Genomic DNA, 26,944 nt, shown 5'->3' with positions numbered 1-26,944 from the left:
GATAAAGTGTTTATTTCGGATGCACAGTTCCATATTCAGCAGACATATAGAACAATAAAAAAAGGTGACCCATCGCCATGCAGTAGAGTTGCGTAAATAGCTTGGCGCACAAAAGGAACTGGCAGCTGTCCACAATCAGTAATATTTATGTGCTGCCAGCTTCCACTCTTGCCAGGACAGATGAACACTAATCTCGATTAAATATGCATTAATCGCAATTGAACATCGTTGGCAAAACTGGTCTCTTTTAAATGCAGAAGACGCCTGTGGCACCTGATGAAAATGCAATAACATCTTGTATTCAGATGGAAGTATATTTCTTGCAGCACATGTAGCATTGGCAAACAATGCTTCCTCATTAACATTCCTGTTCTAGTTGTGTGCCATATTCCTATAAATTTGAGTGACTTGTGAAGCTGAACTTTTGATTCAGGATGTCACATATTTAATGAGAATTTCAAAAATTTAGATCGTATAAAAACCAGTGCAATGTTTAGAGATCCATAGCTCTTCACCAGAACTCGGCATCGTAGTTCTCTTCAATGACATCGGTTAGAGTGTCTAAGGCGAGCAAATTTGGTATGCAAGTTGTCGACTTACGTGAACTTGTTACAGTACTTGTGAGGGTTTTGCAATAATCCTACTCGCAAATTAAGTAGTATGTTTTGGAGTGATGCGTACGATGTAAATTTTGCTCACTTTACTAGCACAGCTTTGAGAACTGTGACACTGTTTCTCAATGCCAAGTTAAACGTTGAAACTTGACAGATGAGTTGTTTGAAATTTTGGAAGTGTCAAGGGGGGGGGGGGTACTTTTCTTTCAAAGTTGTTAGGTGCAAATGAAACATTTCGCTTTTATTGAGTAACTATACTTTGAATTTCCTTTTAATTGCAACAGAGCTCTCAAAATAGGTGCCTTCTTAACAGATAACAGTGATTGCATCTTTCCCTTGTATTTAGATAGGAGTGACCAAGCCAAAATGCCCTCTGAATAGACGCATGCTTTGAAGCAGATCATTTGTGCATAAGCTTGTAAGGTGGAGGAAGGATTACGAATGCGAAAAATTGTCATCCATCCATTTTGTAATGCAAAGCTGAGAAGGAAAGTCGGATGGTTTTCTCAGACAGAAGGCCTCTCAGCTGATGAAGAATTCATCCTAGTCTGAAATTCACACCAGGGACCAACGGCTTTATGAGGTGGTCACTCTACTGTCTGGTCTAACCGGGAAACTATCAGATTAATCAACGACTCAGAGCACAGGCGCACTGAACATGGCCCTGTTCTTCAAGTTTTGCTCCATATTTGGCGCATATTGGGCACATTTTTTTTCTCTATTGAGTATAATAGAATGTTGGGATGTATAGCACCCCGAATGCTATGAGGTGCTTCCCCTGAATGATAGACAGCCCTGAACACCTGTAGATAAAACTGTCGTTTTATTTCTGGCAGCAGCTGTAGCAGGGAAACGAGCCACTGTTTCACCTAATTGGCTCTTTCATGCGAATATTAGCAGAATTTGACCTCGGAGTTGTCGCAAAGCGTACACAAAAATATGTCCCTCTATTCGGACACATTATGTTCACAGGTATGCTCATGTTTTAGTCATTGCTGCTCATGTGACGAATGTCCTTGCACCTCGCTGTAAGGTCATGGCTGATAATGTGACGAAATTCCTTGCACCTGATTGTCTGGTGTTGTTCATAGAGGGGCACATGACACTCAAATTATGCTTCTGTCTTCATTTTTCCAAAAGTCTATTGATTGTCCAGAATATAAATGCAGCAGTTGGTCATGTCCTGTACGAAGGACGCAATGAATATTGCACGGTGTTCTTTCTGCCACTAGTCTTTTAAATATACTGAATTCGGCTTTCTGTTGTCGGGCTTTTTGCTTTTTATGTTAGCAGAAGGTCGTTTACCTTCAAGGGCGTAGCCTCTATTTTATTCTTGGGGAAGGAGGCGGGGTCAAATTTTCTTATATGTATGTTCCTTTTAGATCTCCCCAAGCAATAATTTATTCAGTAATAATAATAATAATAATAATAATAATAATAATAATAATAATAATAATAATAATAATAATAATAATAATAATAATAATAATAATTTTCTACAACAAGTGCAGTTTATTCGATTCACCCTCAGAATTAATAGCACAATCTGGATTGTTAACATTGCATAATCACACTAAACTCACATGCCAAAAAGTGCTATTCCGACTTATAAACAGCTTTAGATTGACAGCTCAAAGTTTACACCCAAGTTTAAAACCGGACAATCACAGTATAAACATACACTAACATTAAAGGAGGCCTGTTTCAACACTGGCTCTTATGTTCTTTTTTTTCCCACAGATGATTAGAGAATGCAATAGATTACACGAATGTAAGACCAGTAGTAACAATTTGAATAAATTTCTAACGTCACTTGGTGACCACATACGGACCACCCACTGTTAAATTTGGTGTCTTTTTCTTACATACTGTTATAATTCTTGGGTACTTACTGAATGTGATCATTACGTGATGTATGTCTGTGCCATCCGCAGTTATATTTTTGTATTTTACTTATGTACCAGTATAACTCTTGTGTATGTTTCTGAACATGATCACTATGCACCGTGTATTTGTTCTCGATATTTTCACCGTATCACTTATACTCTCATAGTTATAATATTTTTGTGATGAGAGCAAATGAGTCACATTATATAAGATCTGTAATCACGTATTGACACTTTCTATCTCTGTGTTTGTTTGTTTGTTTGTTTCTTTGTTTGTCCTCCAGCAGTAGTCCCCATTTGGACTGGCAGCATGTATAAATAAATAAATAAATAAATAAATAAATAATCACTGTAACTTAATTTGTTACATTTTTCTAGTGCTCTTTTAAGAGAAAAAAAAAATCAGTGTATTGAAATGTCAAATTCGTGTTCCTTCATTTTCCTCTAAGAGGTGAGGTCTACGGATCAACAACGCAAAAGTCTAAAAGTATGAAAATAATGTCTTATGATGAAAATAACAGGACAGCCACAGGAGTCAATGACTGACATCTTGCCCCACCACGGTGGTCTAGTTGTTATGGCGCTCGACTGCTGACCCGAAGGTCGTGGGATCGAATCCCGGCCGCGGCGGCTGCATTTTCGATGGAGGCGAAAATGTTTGAGGCCCGTGTACTTAGCTTTAGGTGCACGTTAAAGAACCCCAGGTGGTCGAAATTTCCGGAGCCCTCCACTACGGCGTCTCTCATAATCATATCATGGTTTTGGGACGTTAAACCCCAGATATTATTATTAATGACTGACATCTTTTTTTTCTGACATTGACAACTACTTCTTACTGTTGCCTAATTCTCCTTTTACGTTCTTGGATTACTCTAGAACCTCTTTCGCAGTGCCGCAACATTGTACACGAAGAAGAAATATGCGGAGTCATTGGCAGTTATGGAGGAAGCGATATCTAGCTATCTCAAAGCTGAAGAAGAATGCCGCGCACTCTGTGATGACTTTCTGCCGACTGCATTCACTACGAGGGAGTTCGCTGAAGTTGCTGCAGGTATTCACCAGCTCTGGGCTGCATACTCTGCGTAAATTAATTATTGAACTACTAGATTAAATTAATTTTGTTTTCTTAATGTTTTTTGAAGTTATGTATAAGTAGTCAGGCTCAAACTAGAGTAAATCATTCGCATCGTAATTTAACCTCTTTACCACTAAATGCAGATGTACGCAAAGAAAAGAGACAGTTTGTGAAATCTTATTTCACATGGCTCCACAATTGGAAAAAAAAAATTGCAAAAAAACGTTATTTTCAATGAGTGTCCACAAATGGGGACTTTAGTTGCAGGTATGGCAAAAAGACCACCGATATGAAAATTCTGGCTTTGAGTGCTCCAAATATTTTTTAAATGATTCCTCAAGACCAATAGCATAACTTTTGTCTTTGTATGCAAAATCATAGGTGTGCGCAGGAGGGGGGGGGGGGCAGCGCCCCCTAGTCACCTAAGAAGAGGGGGGGCCGCAAAGTCTGCCCCATACATTGACTTAATAGGGGGGGGGGCGCCGCGATGAGCCTTCGCCCTCCCCTGAAGGGGAACCCTGCGCCCGCCTATGTGCAAAATATTACCTGCAATACTTTAAGCAGTTAGGCCTAAGCAGCTGCACGGTGTACATCCTGCCCACTGCTGTTCTGTTTTGTTTGCACATCATCTGCTAATGTTGACTTTTGCTGCTCCCTTTTGGAGTGTGGATAAAGGACACTCTGAGTTACGAAGGTGTGAGTTTTCGTGTGCTGTTATGTACTTTGCTTAAGAAGTCCTGTCCCCAAACTTTAACACACGTAGCGAAGAGATTAAGTGAAGCCCCTTGTATCAGAGAGCGAAGAGCAAATAGAGGGTACTCTCCTTCCAAGCCAAGTTTTTTTTTTCTCTTCAATTTCTTTACTGTGTAGTCAGGGCAAACCTCTGCCTTCCACGATCCTCTGCTGACGTGCCATAGATCATGGAGGCCACACTTTGTGTTTGTTTGGTTAACCTCTGCACCACCAGGAACGTTATAACAAATTAAGCATTTTATGCATAGTGCTTAAAACAGTCTGTTAATGATCCAAAGGGCCTTCGCTACCAGCTGAATGGTAAAAAATTTCCGAAACCACTTCAGAGTTGAGTAATAACTCTCATAAAAGTTTCAGTGGTTGTTAGCACATTTAAATTTGGGGTTCATGATCTCACTACCGAGATTGATTTGAGTTAATAGCGAAGTATTTGTTTCTCACTTTTCTTTCAAAACGATAGAATCATCCTATAAAGCAGTGTAAGCTATACTAATTAAAGAGTAAGGTATTGCCTTTCATTTATGTCTTATTTTTATCATGTCAGTCATGAAGTACAATATAAGTTACAAAAGATCACACTCTCTTTCCCTACTGAAACATTCGATATGCTATTCCATAAGTCCGTATTTTAATTATATAATTTTATGGAGTATATGCAGATTCCATATGAGTTTAATTAAATTTGCATAAAAGTCTTACGGACAACATGTTGAATTATTGGAATGAATACAGAATATTTCAAAAGGGTTGCGTGTCATAAAGCTTGCTTCTATGAAATAAGAAGTTAACTCATCATGCTCAGACTAGTGTATTCATAGGGAATGCTGCGTCATAAAGGTTGCTGCTATGAAATAAGAAGTTAACTCATCATGCTCGGACTAGTGTATTCATAGGGAATGCTGCAAGTTGTTGGTAGAGCACATTTCATCTACTGTGAGCTATATTATGCTTCCTTCCTTTTTTTTCTTTTTCATGTTAAGTTTGCCCTTGTGCAGTTAGGTAATAATAAAATGTGCCACCCCTCATGTCCCACACTGTGGTTTTCGCTAGTGCTCACAGATAAGAGGCGGTCACAGAATATTTACACAGATAGCTGAACCAATTGCACATATCCTTTTGTTTTTGTAAGCCTGTGTCAATGTCAGGTTCTTTGGCCTTGCTTGCTTAATCTGGTACTTGATAAGATGTGAAAAGAATGTGGGGCATAGCCAGTGCTAAGCCAGTTTCATGGGCAAATTAATGAGCCTTCAAACCAGATCATCAGGCTGATAAAGATAATTTTATCACACCTTTTGTGATGCTAGGCCTTATTATAACGTGTTTTCTGGACTATCATTCTACTACTTTTCAGCTTGTTTTTTTCACTATGAACAGATTTCTAACTTAATATTACACAGTGTAGGTATATTGCACAGATCTGCCTGTCGAGATGCTGACGTTACTTCAACAATTCACAATGTGTAATTGAATGGTTAAATTTTCCTTGCCTAAGCCATTATGTTGAGCCATCAAACTCAACATAGCAGATGCAATACATTGGATGTTACAAAGTTAACTAGTTCACAAAGTAACTGAATCATTATGTATAGGACTCACTATGGTATGAGAATTATAGCATTACAGCACAGACAGCTGTCAGACACAAATGTTTTTCAACTGTGGCATTGTTTGTTTTGCACTGGTCTCAAAGTTGTCACTCACGGTATGCACATTGTGAAATGCATTGACAATGAGGTCCTGTCACATGTGTCAAAGGCAGCGTGGATTTTTCAGGTCGGGCCTGTGTCAGTGCACGTCAGGCTTTATCGACTGGCTTGTTTTTGTCTCATCAGGTCACCACTTGGCATCACTGAAGTGCAAAGAACAATGCCCTGATCAGCTTTCTTATTTGGATGGACATCGCCGGCCTAACTTCTTCGCCAGCTTCTACCACTACCTTCAGTTCTCTTACTACCAGCGTAAGACTTGCTTCTGTGTGTTTGTTAGGGTGCGACTACCTGTCAAAAGCCAGGTTGTGTCTGTTATTCTGTGGTCCACACCACAGATCCCTGTTGGGCTTCACTGACTATATCCAATTATACATGTACATATAACTAGCATGTTTTGCATGTCTCATTCTGCGAAGAAAGGTTTTCCAGTTAAAGATATATGTCTTGCTTCTCAATTTGGCACAACTTGGTGACATTCAGCTGCTGAACACGAAATCACAGGAGCTGTACCCATACTCTGGTGAAAAATGAATGCGGAAATATTTTTGTAGTACTATATATTTGTTTCACATTAAAAAACCCTATAGAGTCAGAATGAATCGAGAGTTCTCCACCACAGTGTGTCCAGTGTTGCTTTTAGGATAGTATTAAAAAACAATTGATCAATCAATCAGCCAGTCAGTCTTGTTTCTCCAAGGCTGTGTTTTCTAAACTCTCTGTCTCCGTTTCTTTTTTAGTTGTACACCCCATTTGAGTATGTATATGTTCTTGGGTGCTAAATTAACTCTAGGCACTGTGTAGTAAGACCATGTATGGGAATACCATCAAAATCATAGTTCTACAATCACAGCCTTCTAAAAACGTCGTTTGTGATGTAAAACGCTTCAGAGCCAGTACATGTCTGAAGAAAAAAAACAAAAAGCTGTTGTGCTGCCTTCTGAGGCTCCTGTAGAAGTTTTATATAGCTCCAAAACCACCTAGATTGATGGACGGGTTGTGTTTCTCACACTTCCTAGCCTTGCAGCCCACTGCGCATGCTATTCTTGGGGGTCTCTCTGCCAGCAAAGGCTGCCAACTGAAGTCTGCTGCCCCCCCCCCCCCCCCTTCTTCCTTCCTCATACACAAACAGATAAACACACACATGCCGTTGGTGAGAAAGCACATTCTGTGGGCTATAAACACATCAGCCAAGTTTTTTTGTTTTGTTTTGTTTTCTTTTCTTTATTTGTCAGGTTGGGAGTCAACAAGTGGGACAGAAAGCCTCTCCTCACTTTTTCTAGAACTGTAGAACTGTCATAGCTTGCATCCAGCTAATGCGCGGTGGCAGCGCATAGACGCTAGTGGTTGAGTCATCCCTTTTGTCAGGGTTTGTATCATGGGAGAAAAGCTGAGGAACCTGACTTTTCTGAAAATTTTTGAGTTCTTGAAATTGAGGGCAAAAACAAGGGAGGATTTTGACTGCAGTTGTTTCAAATGAGAAAAATATGTACCCACAGGCAAGCTTTTGGCGGAACCTATGCAGTCCACCAATAATGGCGCCCTTTGCAGGGTTTGCAACCATGAGTGCGTCCAATTGGTCAGAATATCACGAAATGCATCATTTTAGTTGAACATTGCAGTGCGTTCTGACTTACTTGCAGCTAACTAGTAGCAGCTGAATATTATAGCAACCTGTCGCATAAACATTTAAACAATTTCATTAATGAGTGTTCAATTCAGAAGTGAGTATCTCATCGTTAGTTTGCTCCACTCAGAAGCAATCCTTAAGTCCTTTGATTAAAATGCACTGCTTGGCTAGTTCGTCCATAATTCAAGCTTGAGACTGGCATGAAAAATATACACGAATGTGAAGGATGGAATGCCACATGTTCCTTCACCTGTCGTAGCACACGCCTTATACTTTATGTCTGCATTCTCTTTGTCGTGCTATTTTTAGGCTTGATCTAAGTCTTTTCTTTCTTTAACCCAGCTTTTTAATTAAAGCAGACGAGGAAGGATGGGCTAAGCGCAGGGTTATAAGGAGAAGCTAGTCTGTCGCCCAACTTTTTGTAAAAGCCTTGCAGGCCACGTGACCAACATTACCTGAACATACTAACGGAAACATATGCAGCAACTATGCGCAGAACTTTGCTCTCTACTGCTGTATATTAGTCATGAAAACACATGTTGGTAGGGATGTGGGTTGCAGCTCACGCTTAGCTTACAAAGGTTTTCTAGTTTTTATACACTGAAATATCGTCCAGCATAGATTTTCTCATAAATTATTTCAGTTAGAGGTATACAGTGGAAAACAACTGGGGATAACTTTCATCAGGAGTAGCAACCCCGCATTCAGTATTGGCCTCGTCTGTCGAGTGAAAAAGATTAATTTTGCCTTCCCTGTTTTGAACGAACAGTTTCTAGGACTATCCTGGAGGTGGTATCTTCTGTCTATGAGAAGAATCAAGTACCAAGTGGTGCAATTTTTATGGTTTATTACAATGTACTAAGCAGGCAGCTGACAATGAAGCCAAGAAAAGCATGGAAAGAATTAGCCAAGTTCCTAATTGAAGTGTGGAAGTAATCAAAGGAAAAGGAAATTCAGGTGGAGGACTACTTGTCTCTTGATGAGACCTCAGCTTACAACGTCTGCATGACATGTGCAATGCTGCACTAAGTGAGCTACAGCAACTTCTGCCTCCCCACGTACATACTTTCTCTGATGTTTGTGTGTCAACACTAGATTGTCTAGAGTGTTTGCCATTGCAATTCACGACCTGTTTTAAGTGTGCAGAAATGTTTTAACGTCTGCAAAGATGCAAATGTTTCAGTGGGCAAGTTACAGAAAGCGTGTGAGGCGACACAGTCCTACCTGCTGCTTGTGCCGGATGATAGCGAAATGTGGTACAACCAGGCATTCTACGCCCAGCTCCCCAGCACTCAAGATGCCTGGTTCAAGGCAAGGCAGGTAAAGGCCGCAAAATTTTATTGTGCTTATTACCTTATTGCACTTTCAAGATGTTAAGCTCGGGATAAAAACAAAGTTTCGAGTGAGGTTCATATGTCCGGCCTATTTCACTCCCTGTCGGTATGGTTAGACATTGTCACGGTGTACCGTACTCACCGTAGCAGGTTACTCGACATGAATTACAGGTAAGAAATTAAGAAGAAGCAAGCGTTCTTTGTTGCACACACACATACACGCATTTTGTAAATGCACAAACAACTCGCGTTATACACAGTCAAGTAAACCAAGAGATTAGGCTATGTAGTCCAGAGTTTGCTTACAAGAAGAGTAAAAAGTTAGGGTGCACACATCACCGTTATAACTGGCTGGAAATCAGGAGCGTCCCACAAGCGATGCTACGGCATCGTTGACTTGGTGCTCGCCGTTGAACTGCGAGTCAGCTGGCCAGGCAGCGTGTCTCAAAAGGGTGCCGTCGGTTCACCACAGGACGGTTGTCATAGATGCAGTGCTTGACTGCCCAAGAACATGCGCCAACTGTTAAGAGGTTGGCGTCCTTGTGTCCTCTATTGTCCATGTCTATTATCCTTTATTGCCCATCTATTGTGTCCTTTCTGGTTTCAGGAGGTCGAAGAATATGTCAGACATCGAGGAGAAGAGCAGGAGACAATAAAAGCCATTGAACTGCAGCTTGGCACAGTACGTATGTCTTTATTATTTCTTTCTGAGTTCATGATTCCTGGAGAAATATAACTTTGCACCAACTGGTACAAAAATTACTGAAAATGCAATGACCACTGCAATGGACCACTGGCTCTCATGCATTGTGGAGTAGCTGGGCACGTAGTTACAAATATGGGAGGATTTTATAAGACATGTGACGCGCAAGAAGAAGTATGACACAAGATGACACAAACCACTGCAGGCATCTTAGGCACATATGACGCGTTAATGGTTTCAGACAAGAGGCATCAACTGACAAACCACTGCAACAAAGAGTGTAGTACCTGTATTTAAATGTGTTATCTCAAGTAAAATGAAATATTTTTGCTTGTAATTATGGAAGTATGGTGATTTAACACCCAAGATTCTGTAATGTGTTTGAGGTTACATTGTTCCCGTCGAAGAGAAGTAAAGTAGGCTAGACGAAGTGAGTTTGTGGAATACCTATTCACTTCAGCAGATACTCTAACGACAGCACCTTGTATCGCTAGTGACTCTTTTATAAAGCATTAGAGATCTGAATGTCACTAAATTCTGTTCAAGTTGTGTACATTGATCTGTAATTAATGATCTTTCGAGAAGTGAAGGGCACACTGTGACGTTTCGTAGTCACTAGCTGTTGTTCTGGTGCCCCTTACCAGGTTTGTACGCAAAGAAGCGGGGGCACATAGAGTGCTTTGTGGTGATCGTGTGTGCAAAATGTGAAATGGCTATGTGATGTGAAAGTGGTCAAAGTTTGAAAGAGAAAGCCATTTGTTCTTCATTTCAGAGGGGCTGTACCTTGAGAGAGAGTGAGGTTTGCATGCATGCTCCACGCAACAGGCACTGATTGGGATGTCACTCACCATGATCCAATGTGAAGCCTGTAATGCCACCAATAAAAATGCCTCGTAAAGCAACAGAGAAAGAGAATGAAGGAATGGAGGCGGGGCTCATCACAGAATGTGACGTGCTCTGTCAACTCTAGTATACAGGAGAACGCAAGAAGGCAAGCTGCTTGCGTATGCCATTCGATGCAGAAGGAGAGAGTCTCCATGCTGACAGTAACTCTCCCCTCCTGGCTGTGTGGTAACACGACAGTTCGATGTCCTCTAACACCTCCAAAAAGGAACAGATCTGAAAAATTGGTGAAGCACTCCCTAGATAGCACATCACAACTTCTAATGTCAAACCAAAATTTGAAATGCTGCTGGTTAGGGGTACTTTGTGAGCCAGATCTGTTGAAGGTACATTTCCTGGCTTCTGCGGCTGCTGTCGTAGGGATCAATGACACCTTTCCTCTTGCTGCTATGCTATTCCTCTCATAGTTGTTATAATGCGATGTGTCAGTTTTGTAATCACTGGGCCATCACGCATTGATGTTTAGTTATATCACACGTTGTTGGGGTTTTTTTATCGTTGTCATCGGTCGGCCAGCTATCACTGTTTTGAATGTCACTTAAAGTTGTTGCTTTTAGTGCCCATGAGCAACCCTTCTTCTATTCCTGGAATGTCATACTGTATTGCAAAATTTGTTCCCTACCCTCAAGTATCACAAGGTATCAATATAACAGGCTTTGTTTATCAACTAAAGGGCATCGTATTAAAGTGGTTTCACAGTATTTCATGGCTGGAGTGTTACAAGCTACTGGCAGATTAAATGCAATTGGGTGACGTGAAATGAAACCCACTCATTGTTCATCGCAGGTCGTGGCGGCACCTCAAGTCAAAGAAAGCGACACAAAGGATGCATCTTTCAACACAAGCAGTATCACAGTTGTTCAAGATGAGAAGGCCCTCAACGGAACTCGTGTCGTGGCCGAAGGGTTCTTGACTGAGGACGAATGTGCGGCCTTGCTCTCACTAGCCGACGTAAGTTTAGGAGTATATATTATAAGTAAAGTTTGTATGTGAGCTTAATTGCTCATGCCGTATTGTTATTAAAATAATTCTATTACCATTTATCTCTTTGCGACACACATTATAATCAACTGTCTATAAGTTCACATAATTTGATGCCAAGGTTCTGGAGACCAAAGTTAAGGCAAGTGGAAGTGTTGGAACAAATTATAATGTATATTACAGCGAATCATTGTAACAACAACATAAAAAATTATCTAATTATCGTACAGTTAGTTATGTTATATTTCTTCACAAACCGAATTAAACGACCTGCTCAACTTACATGCGATAGTTGTCTGCTGATGGCAAGCACTGCTAAGAAGGTAAAAAGTATTTAGAAATTCCTACCGAAGTGCCCCACGCCTAACGTCTCATTAAACATGGTACTGCCTTAACCTAAGCAATCTTATGTGGCAAAGTATTTCAACCAGAATTGATCTAAAGGAACGTAAGGGAAGAGAAATGCTTAGTTCACCATTAGCTCAGCGTTTGTGGCCTCATCCTTGCCAATGGTGCACAGAAATGGCGAAAGTAAGTCGCGTCTCTAAAGGAGGACGCCGTGTCGTTAAGGGTTACTCTGTTTTTCAAGATTTGAATATTTTTTGCAGTTGTTTGTATCTTTTTAGCCCCTTCTTTAAATGGTCGGAACTAAAAACGCAGATACTTGCTGGGGCAGATTGCGTGAGTGAAGGCAACACATGCAATATATTTTGTTTGGCGACGGATACGCAGTTGGGTGTCTATGATGCTGTCTGTTGCCAAGATACGTTGCCACTTTTTCTGCAGATTGCTGCTCTCACGGGTGATGGCTACGACGGCAAGCAGTCTCCCCACAGCAAGTTTGAGACATTCGAAGGAATCACTGCTGGCCGAATTGCACTTGTAAGTTTGTGACCCAATATCTATGTTCAATTGCTGTAACAAGGAATTGGCTCCATTTTGTGGATTCTGCGCAGTGTTCATATCATTTCAACTGTGTTCCAGTATTTTTGTTTGACTTGTCCACTAACACATTCACTACTGCGCTTCACCTCAGTGCTCAGTGTAGTTGTGAACTAACAGTGTGGAGAGAGAAGTTTGCTTATGTTTGCAACGCTTTACTGACTGACGTTAAGCTAATTTAAAGTTTTTCTTGACAAAGTGCTATTTGGTTGCTCATTTGCACTGGTCCCATTGACACTGACATCACGGTGGTATAACCCACTGACAATGACTATAAACGTTGCCTTAAATATAGAAGCATATTTTGAGATGCACATTTCTTTGTGCAGCTCACAAGAAATGGCCAGATAGACAAGCAGCGGGCCGAACTTTTTCTCGAGGCTAGTGAGCGTGTGAGGAGGTACGTCAAGTCTTACTTCAACTTGGACTCACATCTGTACTTCTCTTACACCCACCTTGTCTGCAGAAAAGCCATGTCTGGTAAGTCACTGTCGCTGTACTGCTGCCATTTATGATAGCTTGTTGCACCCTCTACATTGCCTCACTCATAGCAGGCAATGCTGCATAGGTCATAGAAAGTTCTCTGATCACTTGCATTCACAACAAAGAAAAATAGTGTTGTTATGTACCAAGGAGTCACTGATGGTTCCCAAGGGGCATCACGACTGTGTTCATTGCATGGAGATCTATTTTACAAGTTCTTTAGGCTCACCTAGATGGTCCCCTGTGTCCTGAAAAATGCTCTGCAACCATCTTGTGAATGGGCAGCTTGTTTTCTTTAACCTTCCACTTTGGCTAGCTTTAGTTTTCACTTCGTTGAACCAGCAGCCCTCATGCTGTGACCAAAACAAGAAAGCTTTCGTTTCATCACCTTTGCTTCAGGTTAATTGCAGTAAGACTGCAAGTTAGGCCAGTTGGTTGGGATTCATCTCAAATTATAGAACAGTGCAAAAACCGAACGCAGACAAAAGGAAGAAATAACGCTGTGTTGGCGCATTTCTTCCTTTTGGTGTGTTTGGTTTTTTGCTCTGTTTTATACATTACGGTGCTTCAAATTAACATTCAGAATTAGTCCCTTTTATGACTGAGATGCTGGTTCATTTTGGAGCCCAAAGGATTTTCCAAGCTCTATGCCAGTGCTTTAGCTCAATAGAATATAGCTGTTTTCATTCATATGGCTCACACACATACATAGAAAATAGTGTGTTACATATTAGGATGACATAAGCATGCATCACGTAATTCAATCTAACATGATTAAATTAAGAAAGAGACAGAGAGCATAAAGGAGAATAAATGTCATGTTATTTGGCATGTAGAGATAATGTAAACGGAAATGAAATTTAACAAAAGAAATGTTGCCACAGGTCTTGACCCACATCTGCATTACGTACCATGCGTGGTTTTTGCCATTTAAAATTGACAATCATTCTCCCATCCACGCTCTGGAGTATTTGTGTAGAGCGACAGAGAAGAGAGAAAGAGACAAGGGAGGACAGTTGAATGTCCATCTCATTTGCTGCCCCACCCTTGGGATAGAGAGAGTATTTTTGCATTTTCTCTGTTTGTGTGTTTTGTGTTTGCATGTGTATGCATGCATGTGCACAGGGGCCGAGCTTGCCGGCACCATTCACAGCTAAGGCACTGCAGTACATGAAATTGGCAGAGAGCAGCCTTGTATTACCTTGGCAATGGGATCAGCTGTATTTGTAGCGCCTACTTCTTTCTGTGTATCGGCTCGAAGAAAGAAGAAGATGTTGACGAAGTGGGGTGCGTGCGAAGTGTGTGCCGTTCTCACCGATCGCCATGTTGTCACAAGTCTGAGTGTAGAAAATATATATTGCTATGTTCTCATTAATATTGTGTCTAACAAAGAAAAACGAGCCCTTAAAAGTCATCTTTCCTTCATATTGCTACGTAGTGTGACTGAGTGTGTCACTCAGTTACCTACATATTCATATCAAAGCCATGTGCTGCAAGTAATTGTTCTGTATGTTGCTCCTTCTTGTGCCTATATGCTCATGTAATGCTGCCTTTCATCCCGCTTTAATATGGCTGACCACGAAGGCAACATTGCCTCACACGCCGAACAAGAAGTCACGGCCTTGCCCTTTGTTTATCATGGATGGTTAAATGTTTAAGCACCGCTAACATTGTAATACTAAGCTATAGTGCTTAACTTTGTTTTCAAACAAATGACGGCAGTTTCTCCCTTCTCTATTAAATGACTAAGAAGATAGAAGTGGTTTCTTTAAAACAGTGACACAGGCAAGGAGTTTATAATGGCATTGGGAATAAAAAAAAAAAAATGTGGATAATGTGTGTCATTGATCGAAGCTTTGAATCTTTTCATGTTGCCTACACTATGTGTCTGCAGGTGCTTCCAGGAGACCTGAAAGTGACATGAGCCACTCAATTCATGCTGACAACTGTATTCTTCAGAAAAGTGGGAATTGCCTTAAGCAGCTACCAGCCTACATCTGGAGAGACTTCAGGTATAGCATTTAGAGGCGCACTCAATTCTCTCTCTGCTGACACTCGCCTTCCCATACCATTCTAATGGAGGATGTAGATCACAGGGTGGAAGTATTCACTAAAAGGACATCGTGAAAAATCTTTTTACCAAAGATTATATCTTTCCTTTGTGGCCGAATGTGACTCAAACCATGTCGTTCGCAAATAGACGTACGTATGTTAGCACATTCAATGAATCTGTAGTGTACTCTGGCCAAGCCGGAAAATGTGGGTGTTTAATTTTTGCTATTGTGGTTCCATTCTTACAGGGGCAATCTGTGCTTCACTGTTATCGCGTCATAGCTGCACCCAAAATTATTGAATTATCCGCTGTATCGGGCAGTTGTAACATCTCTTTGAAGATCCCAAGGGAAAAGTATAGCAATGCACAATGCCTATACCAAACACCAGTTTAACTTCACTTTCAGTACTGTGTTGAATGCTGTGCTGTGCCCCAGTAAGTGCAATTCTCCTATCTAGCCATGATCATTTGCATCATTAGAAATATCCACAGGAAGGAAACAGTGATGTCATGGTAGATCCCGTAAAACAAGTAATAGAATCTGAACACTCTTGCGTTCGAACTCTTGCGCACGATGCTTTCGAGTTTGGTAGTGTGTCGGTGCTGATCGTATTGCCGACGCAGTTTCTTTTGCAACTGCTCGCGTTTGCACTGCTCTAAGGGGTACTGACAATGCACCGGCCTGCCACCTGCTGTAAAGCTTCTGTGCTCTCCTCTCAGACTGCATTGTTATCTGAGTGGAGGGCGGTCTTTCCTTTGAGTAGAGAGGGCTGCAAGTGAAGGGGCCGAAGTGCTTCCGTGTGATTTCAGTGTGCTCCAGCATGGATGACTGGCACCACCTCGGAGAACTTGAGGCAGGCTGTCAGAATGGGACGAAAACCGAAACATTATCTATTATTTCGTTCTAGAGTGAAACCGAAATATTTTTTATTGGTTTTCGGTTGAAGTTCGCTCTGTAATGCCATTGGCCTTGAGGGTATCAATAAATGAAATGAAATGAAAGGGAAAAGTTCGCAATCCGGAACAACCGTGGTCATGCAACGCGAGCTATAATGCTCATGTTGCATGACCTCATTGCAATAGGGGACAGTATTAGTGCGTATCTCAGGCAGGAATTACAAAAGTAAAGATGTGTTGAAATTTTCCTAAAAACAAAGAGTGGCAACCGGAGCAGTTTATATTAACCCAAGTGGACCTTGGTGTGCCAGCTTGGAGAGGGCATTGTCAGCGCTGAAGTTTGTTTTATCAGAACAGCGGTCTCGCACATCAAAGACTACACTGGATAACGTGCTGTTTCTAAGGTTATGCTCGCTCCCTTGATGCCAAGCATTCGGCCTGCTCTGAGAATTCATAATTCACTTATGAGAAAAATAATGTTTTTATCTACTATTTTTTTATCTTTACCTCAATTTCAATTCTTTTTGCACACAAATAAAAACCGTTACGAACCATTATGGAACATTTATTTCATTCCGGAACAGAAACAGAACATAACTTTTTTCTGTGGAATAAAAATAAAGCTGACACGAAAAACATTTCGTTCCGACACCCTGGCTTTGAGGAAACTAGGCACATGTTGACTGAAAAATGCACGAAATCCTAGCCGCATACACCTTCGCTGTAAAATAAGCTAGGTGCATTCCAAATATGGATGGCTTGTGCACCGAGAATATTACTTCCGTTCCAAAAATTTGCTGTAGTGAGCTTCACCGCATCACTGGCGTGTAATGCTGTGAAGAATACAGATTTGACAGAACTAAGCTTTACGCAGTGATACCTATTAGGCTGGAGAGGAGGGCTAGTTGCTACGACATTATTAGAACTCTGAGCACAAGGGAGACAAAAGATTGTGTGTTCTATTTCTTTTGTCTTTTGTATTTCATGTGCACTAAGTTTCTCTAGTGAGACCCATTAGTTTAGGATCATATGTTACTCGGAAGGGGACTGCCATGCTGCTTCAAGAACACAATAATACTTCCAGTTGTGGTTCCACAAAAAGGCGTGAATGAAAAGTTACCATGTGATGCTTTATGCCTCTTACAAGGCCTTACAGCAACCAATTTGTCTCATGATCACAGGAGACTGTCTGAGACTTATGGAGGTTTTATGTACGCTTCATTTAGACACATTTTGTACTTACAGTTAACAGTATATCGAATTGTTTCACGATCTTCTTTGAGTTCATTATCAGATGTGACTCATCTCTTTTAGTGCACACATGTCAACTTCTAAAACTTAAATTTTTTGGTTGTCTGTGCTGTCACTTCTAAATTTAACTGTCTCAGAATTCTCAAAGCATAGCTGGCATAACACAGTCATGATGATTCTCTTCACGATAATTCCTCTTTAATTTTGTATTTCAGTTCCGTGTTGTACCTGAATGACGACTTTGTGGGTGGGGAATTCGTCTTCGCCAGGCAAAAAAACAGCATAGAGGTAAGCATTCCTTATGGCTCTCATATGGTATATGTAGCTCTGTGTTGCTTCGTAGGAAAATTCAACGAAGTTAGCCAAACTGCTGTGTCATTCACATTCAAATGCGCATCATGTTCATCTATTGTCAGCACTTATACGTTTTTATATACTGACTAATACAGAACTGGCAAATTGTGGATAGGAGATCAGGCATCATTGGGAGCTGGTTTCTGCTTTCACATTTTCAGAGGAGTGTTGTCTATCCTGTTATGCTCTTGTGGTACAATATTCTTGCGTACAAGGCTATCAAGTCTGAGAAGCTCTAGGCATTTATGACGTGTTGATGTTCCATGGACTGCATATATAGTACAATCTTTTCATAATTAACAGAGCAGTGCTAACACTTCCAAAGCTAAGCAACCTATTTGTGTAGATAATTAACTATACGAGGAAGTGGAGAAGTCTTTTCTTGCCGTCTAATTTCCTTCGCTATTATTAAGGATATGACAGTTACTGAGATAGCCGATTTAAGAAAAAAATATCTACGCCTTTCTTGGTTGTAGTGTCAGCTTTGTGTAGCAACATTACCAGTGCAAAATTGCGCCTCTGTCTCTCTGGTCCATCTCACTTGCGTCTCTATGTACACAGGCCTTGGTAAAACCAAAGTGTGGCCGTGCCGTGGCGTTCTCCGCGGGTGCAGAAAATCTCCACGGTGTGCTTCCCGTCGCAGAAGGGAGGCGCTGCGCACTTGCCACGTGGTACACTTTTGACCCGAAATATCGGGAGGGGGAACGAGAGTTCGCGCACAACATCATCAACCAGCGTCACTCGTCGGGACGTCAAGAAAAACTGCCATCAGAACTGCCCAAAGAAGAGCACTTGATGCTAGCTCCACCACGCAGTCTTTCAGTCCAAGGCACTGCGAATCGTCATATTAATGAACTGTGATGTAAAGTTGGGCCGAATCTTACTAACTCGCATAAAAGCTTACACAAACACAGCCAGGCTTGCGAAAGCTGTCGCCCGATGTTAGCCTGTGTGATTTTCATTGGCGCTTCCAGTGGTTGAAGCATGTATATTCTTCATCTTTCTTATACTTTTCAAGTTTACTAAGGAGCGTTTTGTGGCAGTTTATCAGTTTTTTACTGCTGGCTGGCACAGCATTTTTAAGCCATGCGCAAATGAAAATTTCTTATTCTACAAAGGGTCCATCATTTTAAATGTGCTTATAGTCGTAGAATATTTATTGAAATAGTAAGAATGGCTGGCCAGGATTTTTGTTTTTGTCATTATAACCTGATAATTCATAATATTCCTGTTCATTGAGTTGAGGTTGAATTTACCAAGCCAGCAGGTTTCATGGACATTCGCAAGGTTGAAAAAGTCTCACGAAAGAAACAAAGACCCATCTGCCCAAGTTTAGCAGTGCAGCACACAGGGATTTCGGTACTTCTGAAAAACAAAACTTTGCAGCTTAGGAAGTTTTTGCTCTCGTCTGAAGGGCTAACCTAAAACTCAAGATATTGCCAATCTGGGTCAGTATATTTGCTATCACGGTAACAGGATGTTATCAGATGTATGATACAGAAAATTTTGTTGTGTTCTCCTCTCATTTGCATTTCCTTAATACTAATTTCCATTTGGTTTCAATTCTTAGCATGCTTCAATAGAGCACAGTGTGATGACAAATTTTAGGAGTCTAAATAAATTCTAATTGGTCTAAATTTATTAGATATGTCTTCAGATAATAATAAGACAGTATTTGTAGCTGAGAGCTGGAACCGTAAACTGTTAACACTGCTACTATGTGAAATTCCTGACTACTTTACCCGAAACCCTATTCTTGGCGGCTATTTTTGGTGGACAAAAACAGTCACATATAAGGGGTAACTGAAGGGTAATATAAAATATAAGAAATTTGATCATTTGTAGAATGTACATTATAGAAAGATGCAGTTGTTCAACGAAACACACAAATAACAATGAATTTTTTAAACTATAAAATTATAGCCACACTAATTACAGTTGTCACTGACAAGTGGCACTTCAATAGTGTCATCTGAGTCAGGGTAACTCCACCTCGCGCTCACAAATAAAACAGTGAAACTACTGTAGCTTTCAAATGTTTTATCCTTAAAGAATTATAAACATTTTTCGTGTGCACTTGTGTGCAAACCACGTCTTGGTGAAGTCTGTGTTCTGGAATTATTATACATAATTAAATTATTAAAATGGTGAGAGTAACCACTACCTAGAAAAGCCAGGTGCTAGAGTGTCAGCTGTATTGTCGTGGCTGCTATTTTATGCATGATTTTCTAGTCACTTCTTATTTACACTGTAAGTTGACCTGTGAAAATGAGATGGAAGCTTTTTGCATTTATATTTATGTTGGTGGCAAGCATTTATTACGGCAAGATAGATTTGCCTTTTCAAATTCTCTTCACAATATCGAGCTGACTTAAGGTTACCTTTGTAGCTGCAGCGTGACGTATGGATAGAGCTGGGATGATAAGGGCTGCCAAAGTCAAGTGCTAGCATGTTGGGACCGTAACATGCAGTTTGACCAAATACCACTTTTTGTTTAGAGTCATGTCTAGTTTTGTTTTTCTGGTGGAGGCACGTACACTGACGTATGGCTTTGAAGATTATTTTGTACCAATAGAATGTTCAAATATGCATTGCTGTTGTAATAGACCAGCAATGTATGAGCAAGCACTTTGTATGAGATTTTGATGCAGCCGAATGTACATGTACAAAATTTGATTGTTGTTTCAGTTATTTCTGCATATTACTTGACTGCACTAGCAAACAGTTGGTGCTAGCCTGTCTGTTACTAATTTATAGTCTAAATCACATTTTCTCAGGCTTTAAAGCAGGTGTAACTATTTGTACACGAAATTTCTGTTACTACTAGTGTCTCGGTTTTAGTTTCAAAGTGACCTTGGAGTTGTGTGCGCCGAGAACAGCACAGCAGGAAATGGACCGGTGTTAGACTTTTTTCTATTGAATTATCACATGGCATCAAAGAATAGCTTTAGAATATTAACCCTTTCGCTACTGTAAGAAAAGAAGAAAACGTGCCAAAATTACCGAAAATTTTGTTTCGCATGGCAATACAATGAAAGCCAGGACATAAATGGCCCAACATGGACAAGTGTGGCCATCTAGCATCAAGAAACACAAGTATGACGAGTACAGTTTTGATTGGTTCTGTGCGGGACCAATTTTTGTTGATGACGAGTATAGTCGTCATCAGTAATTTTGTTAGAAAATCTCATGACGACTATACTCGTCAATGATAGCAAAAGGGTTAATGCCACATTTTTTCATTCATAATGCACTTTGTCATATTACCCACACTTAGGGGCATAGCCAGTGGGGGGGTTGGGGGGTTCAATCCCCCCCCTCGAAATTTTTCAGTTTTGCATATGTATATATATATAAACATACATACAAACACACGCACGAACATACATAAAGTATGGTCGAACCTCCTTCCCCCCCCCCAAAAAAAAAAATTTGTTTTTGCTGGCTACCTTACTGACCCACACCATCAGTTACAATACGCAGAGAAAAGAAAAAACAAGACAAAACAATGCAGCTATTGGCACAAAGCAAAGCTCCAGAACCAATTTCGTTTTTTGCAAATACTTCAGTGATTACTGCAGTTTACCATGGACGTGAGGGATCTGTGTTTATCACTGCATGTGCAGTTTTAGGCATTGAGTGCCCATAATTTGATATCATTTTGCACATTGAATATTTGGCGTCAGTGGTTGAAGAGGTAGCATTGCCTAAAGAAAAACTTACTTTTTGAGTAAGCTGTGTAGCGGACCAGAATTCAAGTGCGCCGTATGATATTTTATGTTCATGAACAATGCTTTAAATTTTTTTTTGCTCAATTTGTTTTTGTTTTTATAGTCTTGCATCAATAGTGGATTCAGAAATAAGGGAAGGGGGTCGAACCTACCACCTTGTCATTTGCTACCCATCACTGCAGCCACTCACGTTTTATACCCGACAGTCAAGCAAAATATTGAACTTGCGGTGCAGGATGTGTTTAACAACAGAGGTCCTTGCAGTTCGTGAACAGGTTTGAAATGCCAACTATTATTAGTGTTAATAAATTTACTGTTGCAGTTTTTAGGCAAAAGTAGCACCACTCTTTGATACTGGGCTCTTACAAAAATATTTATGATGGCACGATTGCCAAGTTTTCGTAAGGTATTCCACTCAAACGCTGACATCTAGCATACCATTTTTTTCCCGCCACGGTTAAAATGGAAATGGTGATACTAAATCTCTTCCATGGAAGTTTTTTCAGCATAGCGGTAAGAAAAGTGTCTTCTTGTACAATTTTCGAGAATCTAGTCAGGATTTTAGGGATGTAACCAGAGCAAAGTGTGCACATTGCACTTCTCTGCTTTGTTTTAGCCCACAAACTCCGAGTGTAAAAAAAAAAAATTTTTTTAGTTATTTAAAACTTGAAACTTGAGGCCTGTTGTAGAGGCTGGTAGTGGTGAGGCTGGGCAATTATGTTTTTTAGTTCTGAGATTAACTCACACCGCATGTTCAACAATGCCTTGTTTTTTTATTGCTGCACAAATTTTATCAGCTGAAAGCCACCTTGTCCTAACTGCAAATGCACTTCTTTGCACTGCACATTTGCCCAACTAATGGCAGCAGGGCCTGTCGTTCTGATGAAATTACGAGAGCCACGTCTGCATTTTTCATGTCATAATACAAGCGAGCTGTGCTTGGCAGGAAAGATAGCTTTGCAGTTATGAAGAGGACCTATTTTTTGGCAAACCACATCTGCAAGAGCAAAATGTGACCTCGAGTGCGATGCTAGAGTGAGCTTCCTATTTGTCACAAAGTAGGAGGATAACAAAGGGGATCATTACCAAGCTGTGATGTGATGAATTTGATTTTTTGCCATCGTTGCATCAGGCTGCACATTGTTGCATTTATCATGTGTGGGAAAGGCAACTTGTAAGGATGTCTTTCAATCTTTACGGCTGGCTTTCTTGCATTAGCTGTGCAACGGGTGGCAAAGCAAACCACCTGGTAGAAGAAAGCAAGCAATTACCATATTTCATTTAGGCGATGAAGTGTAGGTACACTGTGTACCTTTATAATGTGTTGACAGTGAGAGGAATAAAATAAGTGCATTAGGTTCATATTCACAACTGTCTTTCTTTCTTTCTTTAGTATAACTACACTTGCCTTTTGTGGGGGCCTTCACATATATATATACTCAAATTATGTGCACATATTTTTTTAATTTAGATGGCTACACACGAAGTGTCTTTATTCAATAATTTCTAGTGCTACTAGAAGATAACAAATTAGTTTAGTGATGTTCAAACAAAAAGTGCTTATTTTCTGTCCCATTGTATGAACCAGTGTTGCATGTCCGTATACATTTTGTTTTGTTGTTCTAATCCCTACAATGCTGTTTTGTGCAGATTCGCTTATTTCTGTGCTTTTATGCTATCTCTTGGGCCTGAAGCGTACGCATCTAGGCGCAGTGGCGTACCAACTTGTTCGCGAGTGGGGGGGGGGGAGCCCCTCTTACTCCGTCCGCTGTACACGTGCACGCACACACACACATAGACGGACACTCATTTTGATGTGATTTTTCATATAGGGAGATGGAATTTGCTTAGCAGTGTTTAATAAAATAACATAGGAAGTACAGTCAGTTCTACGTAGCATACACTGGGACAACCATAGTATTGCAAGCAACACTTTTTATGCATTACCCACTCAACTTTATCCATGAATACTGGCGGCCTCCCCAGTATTTGCATAATTCAATAAAATTTCGTTAACATCTAGAAGCTGTTCACTAATAATTGCATTTTTTATTGTAGGCAGCAGTGACTGCACCTTTTCTTTTCCGTAATTAGCACTACACTTCCTTGCAGATATTCAGGTTTGCTTGTCTTATATTTTGTCTTGTTTGCTCATAGTCGAAATAGTGTTTCTAGCACATTGCTATTATTACTACTATTAGTATTACATTACTATTATTGTTAAGTTGTCAAACACAAGTTCCTTTTTTTTAAGAATTTGTGGTATTAGTTGCGTAGTACATTCTTTATACTTATCGTATTTGTATTAGCAACTTTGCTTGGAGCGTGCGAACTTCATAGTAGAAAGCCACGCAGTACAACGAAGGCAAGAAAGACAAAACAGGACCAGCGCTGTTCAGCGTTGGTCCTACCCCGCATTGTTTCCTTTCGCATTGGTCATTAGCTGTTTCTGATTGGTCGAAATTTTCTGGGTCATGCACACAGCACCTGCTCTTAACGCGCTGCAACAAATGACCCCAAAATTATCCACTGCGTAACGACCACTCGTGCACGACTACATAAACAATAAGAAAATACACTATTTTTGAATACAGCATAATCTTGGCCATTGGTTCTTCGCCAATCGTCAAAAATTTTCGGTGTGGCTTAAAATTGCGTGCTTGTTACACGGCGTCACAAATCTGTGAAATCTCACGGCGTTAAAATGGCATGTGTACACTAAACAGCGCTTTACAATGCCAAACAATACGTAAACATTTTTTTGGAATAGCCGGACAGTGTCTCATTCTGAATGTAATTCAAGAAGGCTGCCCGCTGATCACATTGGCAGCAGCTACTTATAGCAGCTGGCGAGATGGATTTATACGAGTATAATAAATATTTTCACTTGTAGTATAACGATTTTGAGCTGTTTGTGTGCGTATTCAACTCTGTGAACTCATCCTTGCTGAGAGAGAGGGAGGGAGAGAAATAAGCAGCGCTGCGTGTGCGTGCTTCTTTGCCGTCCGAGTTGTATTTGCCCTGTATAAGTCAATTCGAGATGACTCAAGACCAACTAGCCCGGCTGTCAATTCAGTCTCCTAGCTTAGTCCAGAAAACCGTGGACCTTGACTATTTCCCTGGTCCGGTAGATCAAGTTGTGGGACGAGCTTGAAAGTTGGGCTTCACTGCCTTATTCCCCGCCTTATTCCAAGCCGCCGCGATCGCTGCAAGGTACCATATAATAAGTAATGCCAACGTTTTAAGGCGAAGTAGGTTAATCAGAAAATCAAGCAGAAACATTCCTTAGCTCCCCCTATGCAGCCCAACTACAACACTCAACAGTTCTGCACACTCAATGACTCATAGCAAATTGGATATACTATAGCAGCGGTGATGCCATTGCTTTCTGATCAAAGAAAATGAATTTACTGAAACAGGAAGAGCGTTTGATCGGTCAATAAAACCTTTTCTGGTTCTTGCCTGCATTTGCGTCAAATTTCAGGCCAGGCAGAGCAGAATAAATGACAGAGTGCTCCAACGTCATGGACACCCACACAGCGGTAGCCCTCCCTCCAATGCTGTAGCGCAAAGCTCGAAAGCATTGCATTGGCGACCTGCATCGCAGAGAACCTACAGTGCGTGGTCGTGAGACACTGGAGACAATCTCCACAGCAGAAACGCAGGCGCAGGACAAGTTTCATTAGCAATTTATGTGATTGCTGTGTAGAAATAAAACTTCGCCTTAGTTGATGGTTTGCCAGTGTGCAGCCGACAGTAGCCACTGTCGAAAGTGGGGGGGCCATCGGCCCTCTTGCCCCCCTGGTAAGATATGCCTATGTCTAAGCACTTTATATGTGTACATAAACGTGCATTTATTCTTTGATGAACACTGCCATGCTTCTAGTTCAAATATATGGTGTACACACTAAATTTTGGCCGCTAGTAGCCAAGATTGCGGTAATTTGGGCAATATTAAATACTACATCATTGCAACATAATACTGCAGCGACTCATTCCACAGAGAACGTGTTTGTGTGCTGTGAAACGGGTATTTTGATATTTCGTTTCAGCTGGTTTGTCTTTGCAGTGGTCCATACTTGCATGGCTGTTTGAGGAACGCGTTCTGCGCGCACTTCATCGTGAGCGAAGGTGCTTAATTTAGCGACCTGTGCAATGACGAACGTAAACGTGCTGCAGAAGAGAATAAGCTGGAGATAACCAGGAGAATGTAGCAGATGTGCACAAATGGCTAGCTCATGCTAACACGTTTGCAGCATTCACATCCTTTGTTTTATTTCGTGTTTCGATTTGTTTTACAAGGCTACCTCCCGCGCTATGCTGTTTCAAGCCTTTTTAAGCGAAGCGGAATGTGTCGGTCGGCGTGGCCACGGTACCAAAAATAAAAAATAACACGTAACTCTTGTGTCTCGTTCTCTTGGCAGGCCCGTAGCGGGGAATGGGGGCCTAGGCCCCCCACCCCCCTAATTTTGGTGAAGCAGGTGTTTTCACCAAAAGTAAATAATGAAAATAGGTGTTTTTCTCAAATAGTCAAGGTTTTCAGCAAGTGGGCCTCCCCCGAAAAAATTCCTGGCTACGGGCCTGTCTCTTGGTATACACGAAAATTGGCATGGAGGGGCACGAATGTAGTCCTAACATGACCGAAAGGTCATGGCATCGCTAACTTGACATGCTTGCGTAACGACTAACAATAATAATATGGCGAGTGGCGCGCAAACCAATCCTCCTTGGTGCAAACCCGCTTTCTTCGGCCAGAAATAATTCTGAGGATGTGTGGCCAGAAGATTTGTCTCCGTCAGGTGATAAAAACGTGGCGGTCAGCAATATTGACCTCAACATGTAAGACTTACCCATACATTTTGAAGAACTGACCGCATAAGTAATATGCATGCGGAAAAAAATATTCATGAAAAAAAAGTCACACAGTCCCTTGTGCATTCGCCTGAGGCTACTCAAAATGAAAGCCAGCTTCATCTTTTTCGTCAGTCGATGCATTGATCCTCCCCCGCCCCTCTCCAAAAGCTTTCTGCACATAATGTGGTTTCGGACTGCCCCCAGGATCAAAGGCACCGCAAGCTCTCTGCACCTCACCTCGTTTTGGCTGATCACGGAGGCAATGCAAAACGACCATGTCATGTGATGTCATCATATCACGTCACGCCGAATGACGTCACAAAATTTGTCGATCTGTGACGTCACGGTGACGTCATCACGTGATGACTTTTTGCATCACTCGTGTTAGCGACGCGGGACGCAGACGGTCGATTTTTGTGTTTGATAAGGCATCTAAGGCTTTTGCCTTAAACAAAAACAATTAAGACAAACCAAAGTAAATGAAACGATAACAGTGCAACATCGTGTATGATGTTAATCGCCCGAAAACAAACGTCGACTCAGCTCAGAGCAGCTGATTACACGCGCCTGCGGAACAAAAGAGTGTTGCTTTACCCGTCTGGTCATCTCATCATATTTATTGAAGAGATGACCAGACACGCTGTTTAAGGACTCCGGAGCTTCAGCACGAAAGCGTGATGTCATCAGGAAGAAGCGGTAAATTGCGGTGGGGTGCCCTGTTGACACGCACTCAATTGCCGCGGAAACAACCTTTTGTGAAGTCTCTGAACCGCGCGAACGCTAACCTCTGAGAA

The 26,944-nt window shown here is 41.1% G+C and overlaps 1 protein-coding gene across 2 annotated transcripts in view; it reads left to right on the top strand.

Moving 5' to 3' along the window:
* LOC119404933 (prolyl 3-hydroxylase 2-like) overlaps positions 1-23,235 on the top strand; it is a 28,071-nt gene extending 4,836 nt beyond the window's left edge. For both annotated transcript variants that reach the window (XM_049419125.1, XM_037671647.2), the window contains 10 exons: positions 3,377-3,551; positions 6,161-6,286; positions 8,848-8,984; positions 9,606-9,680; positions 11,391-11,555; positions 12,372-12,467; positions 12,857-13,007; positions 14,905-15,022; positions 17,427-17,499; positions 18,127-23,235. In XM_049419125.1, coding sequence (XP_049275082.1) covers positions 3,377-3,551; positions 6,161-6,286; positions 8,848-8,984; positions 9,606-9,680; positions 11,391-11,555; positions 12,372-12,467; positions 12,857-13,007; positions 14,905-15,022; positions 17,427-17,499; positions 18,127-18,426 — 1,416 coding nt within the window. In that variant the 3' untranslated portion in view covers positions 18,427-23,235. The remainder of the gene's footprint in view (positions 1-3,376; positions 3,552-6,160; positions 6,287-8,847; positions 8,985-9,605; positions 9,681-11,390; positions 11,556-12,371; positions 12,468-12,856; positions 13,008-14,904; positions 15,023-17,426; positions 17,500-18,126) is intronic.
* Positions 23,236-26,944: the final 3,709 nt, after the last annotated feature.

Source organism: Rhipicephalus sanguineus, chromosome 9 (assembly GCF_013339695.2).
Source record: "Rhipicephalus sanguineus isolate Rsan-2018 chromosome 9, BIME_Rsan_1.4, whole genome shotgun sequence".
Taxonomy (NCBI): Eukaryota; Metazoa; Arthropoda; class Arachnida; order Ixodida; family Ixodidae; genus Rhipicephalus; species Rhipicephalus sanguineus.
Note: the sequence above shows the minus strand (reverse complement) of the source record. Positions and strands in the feature narration are given on the sequence as shown.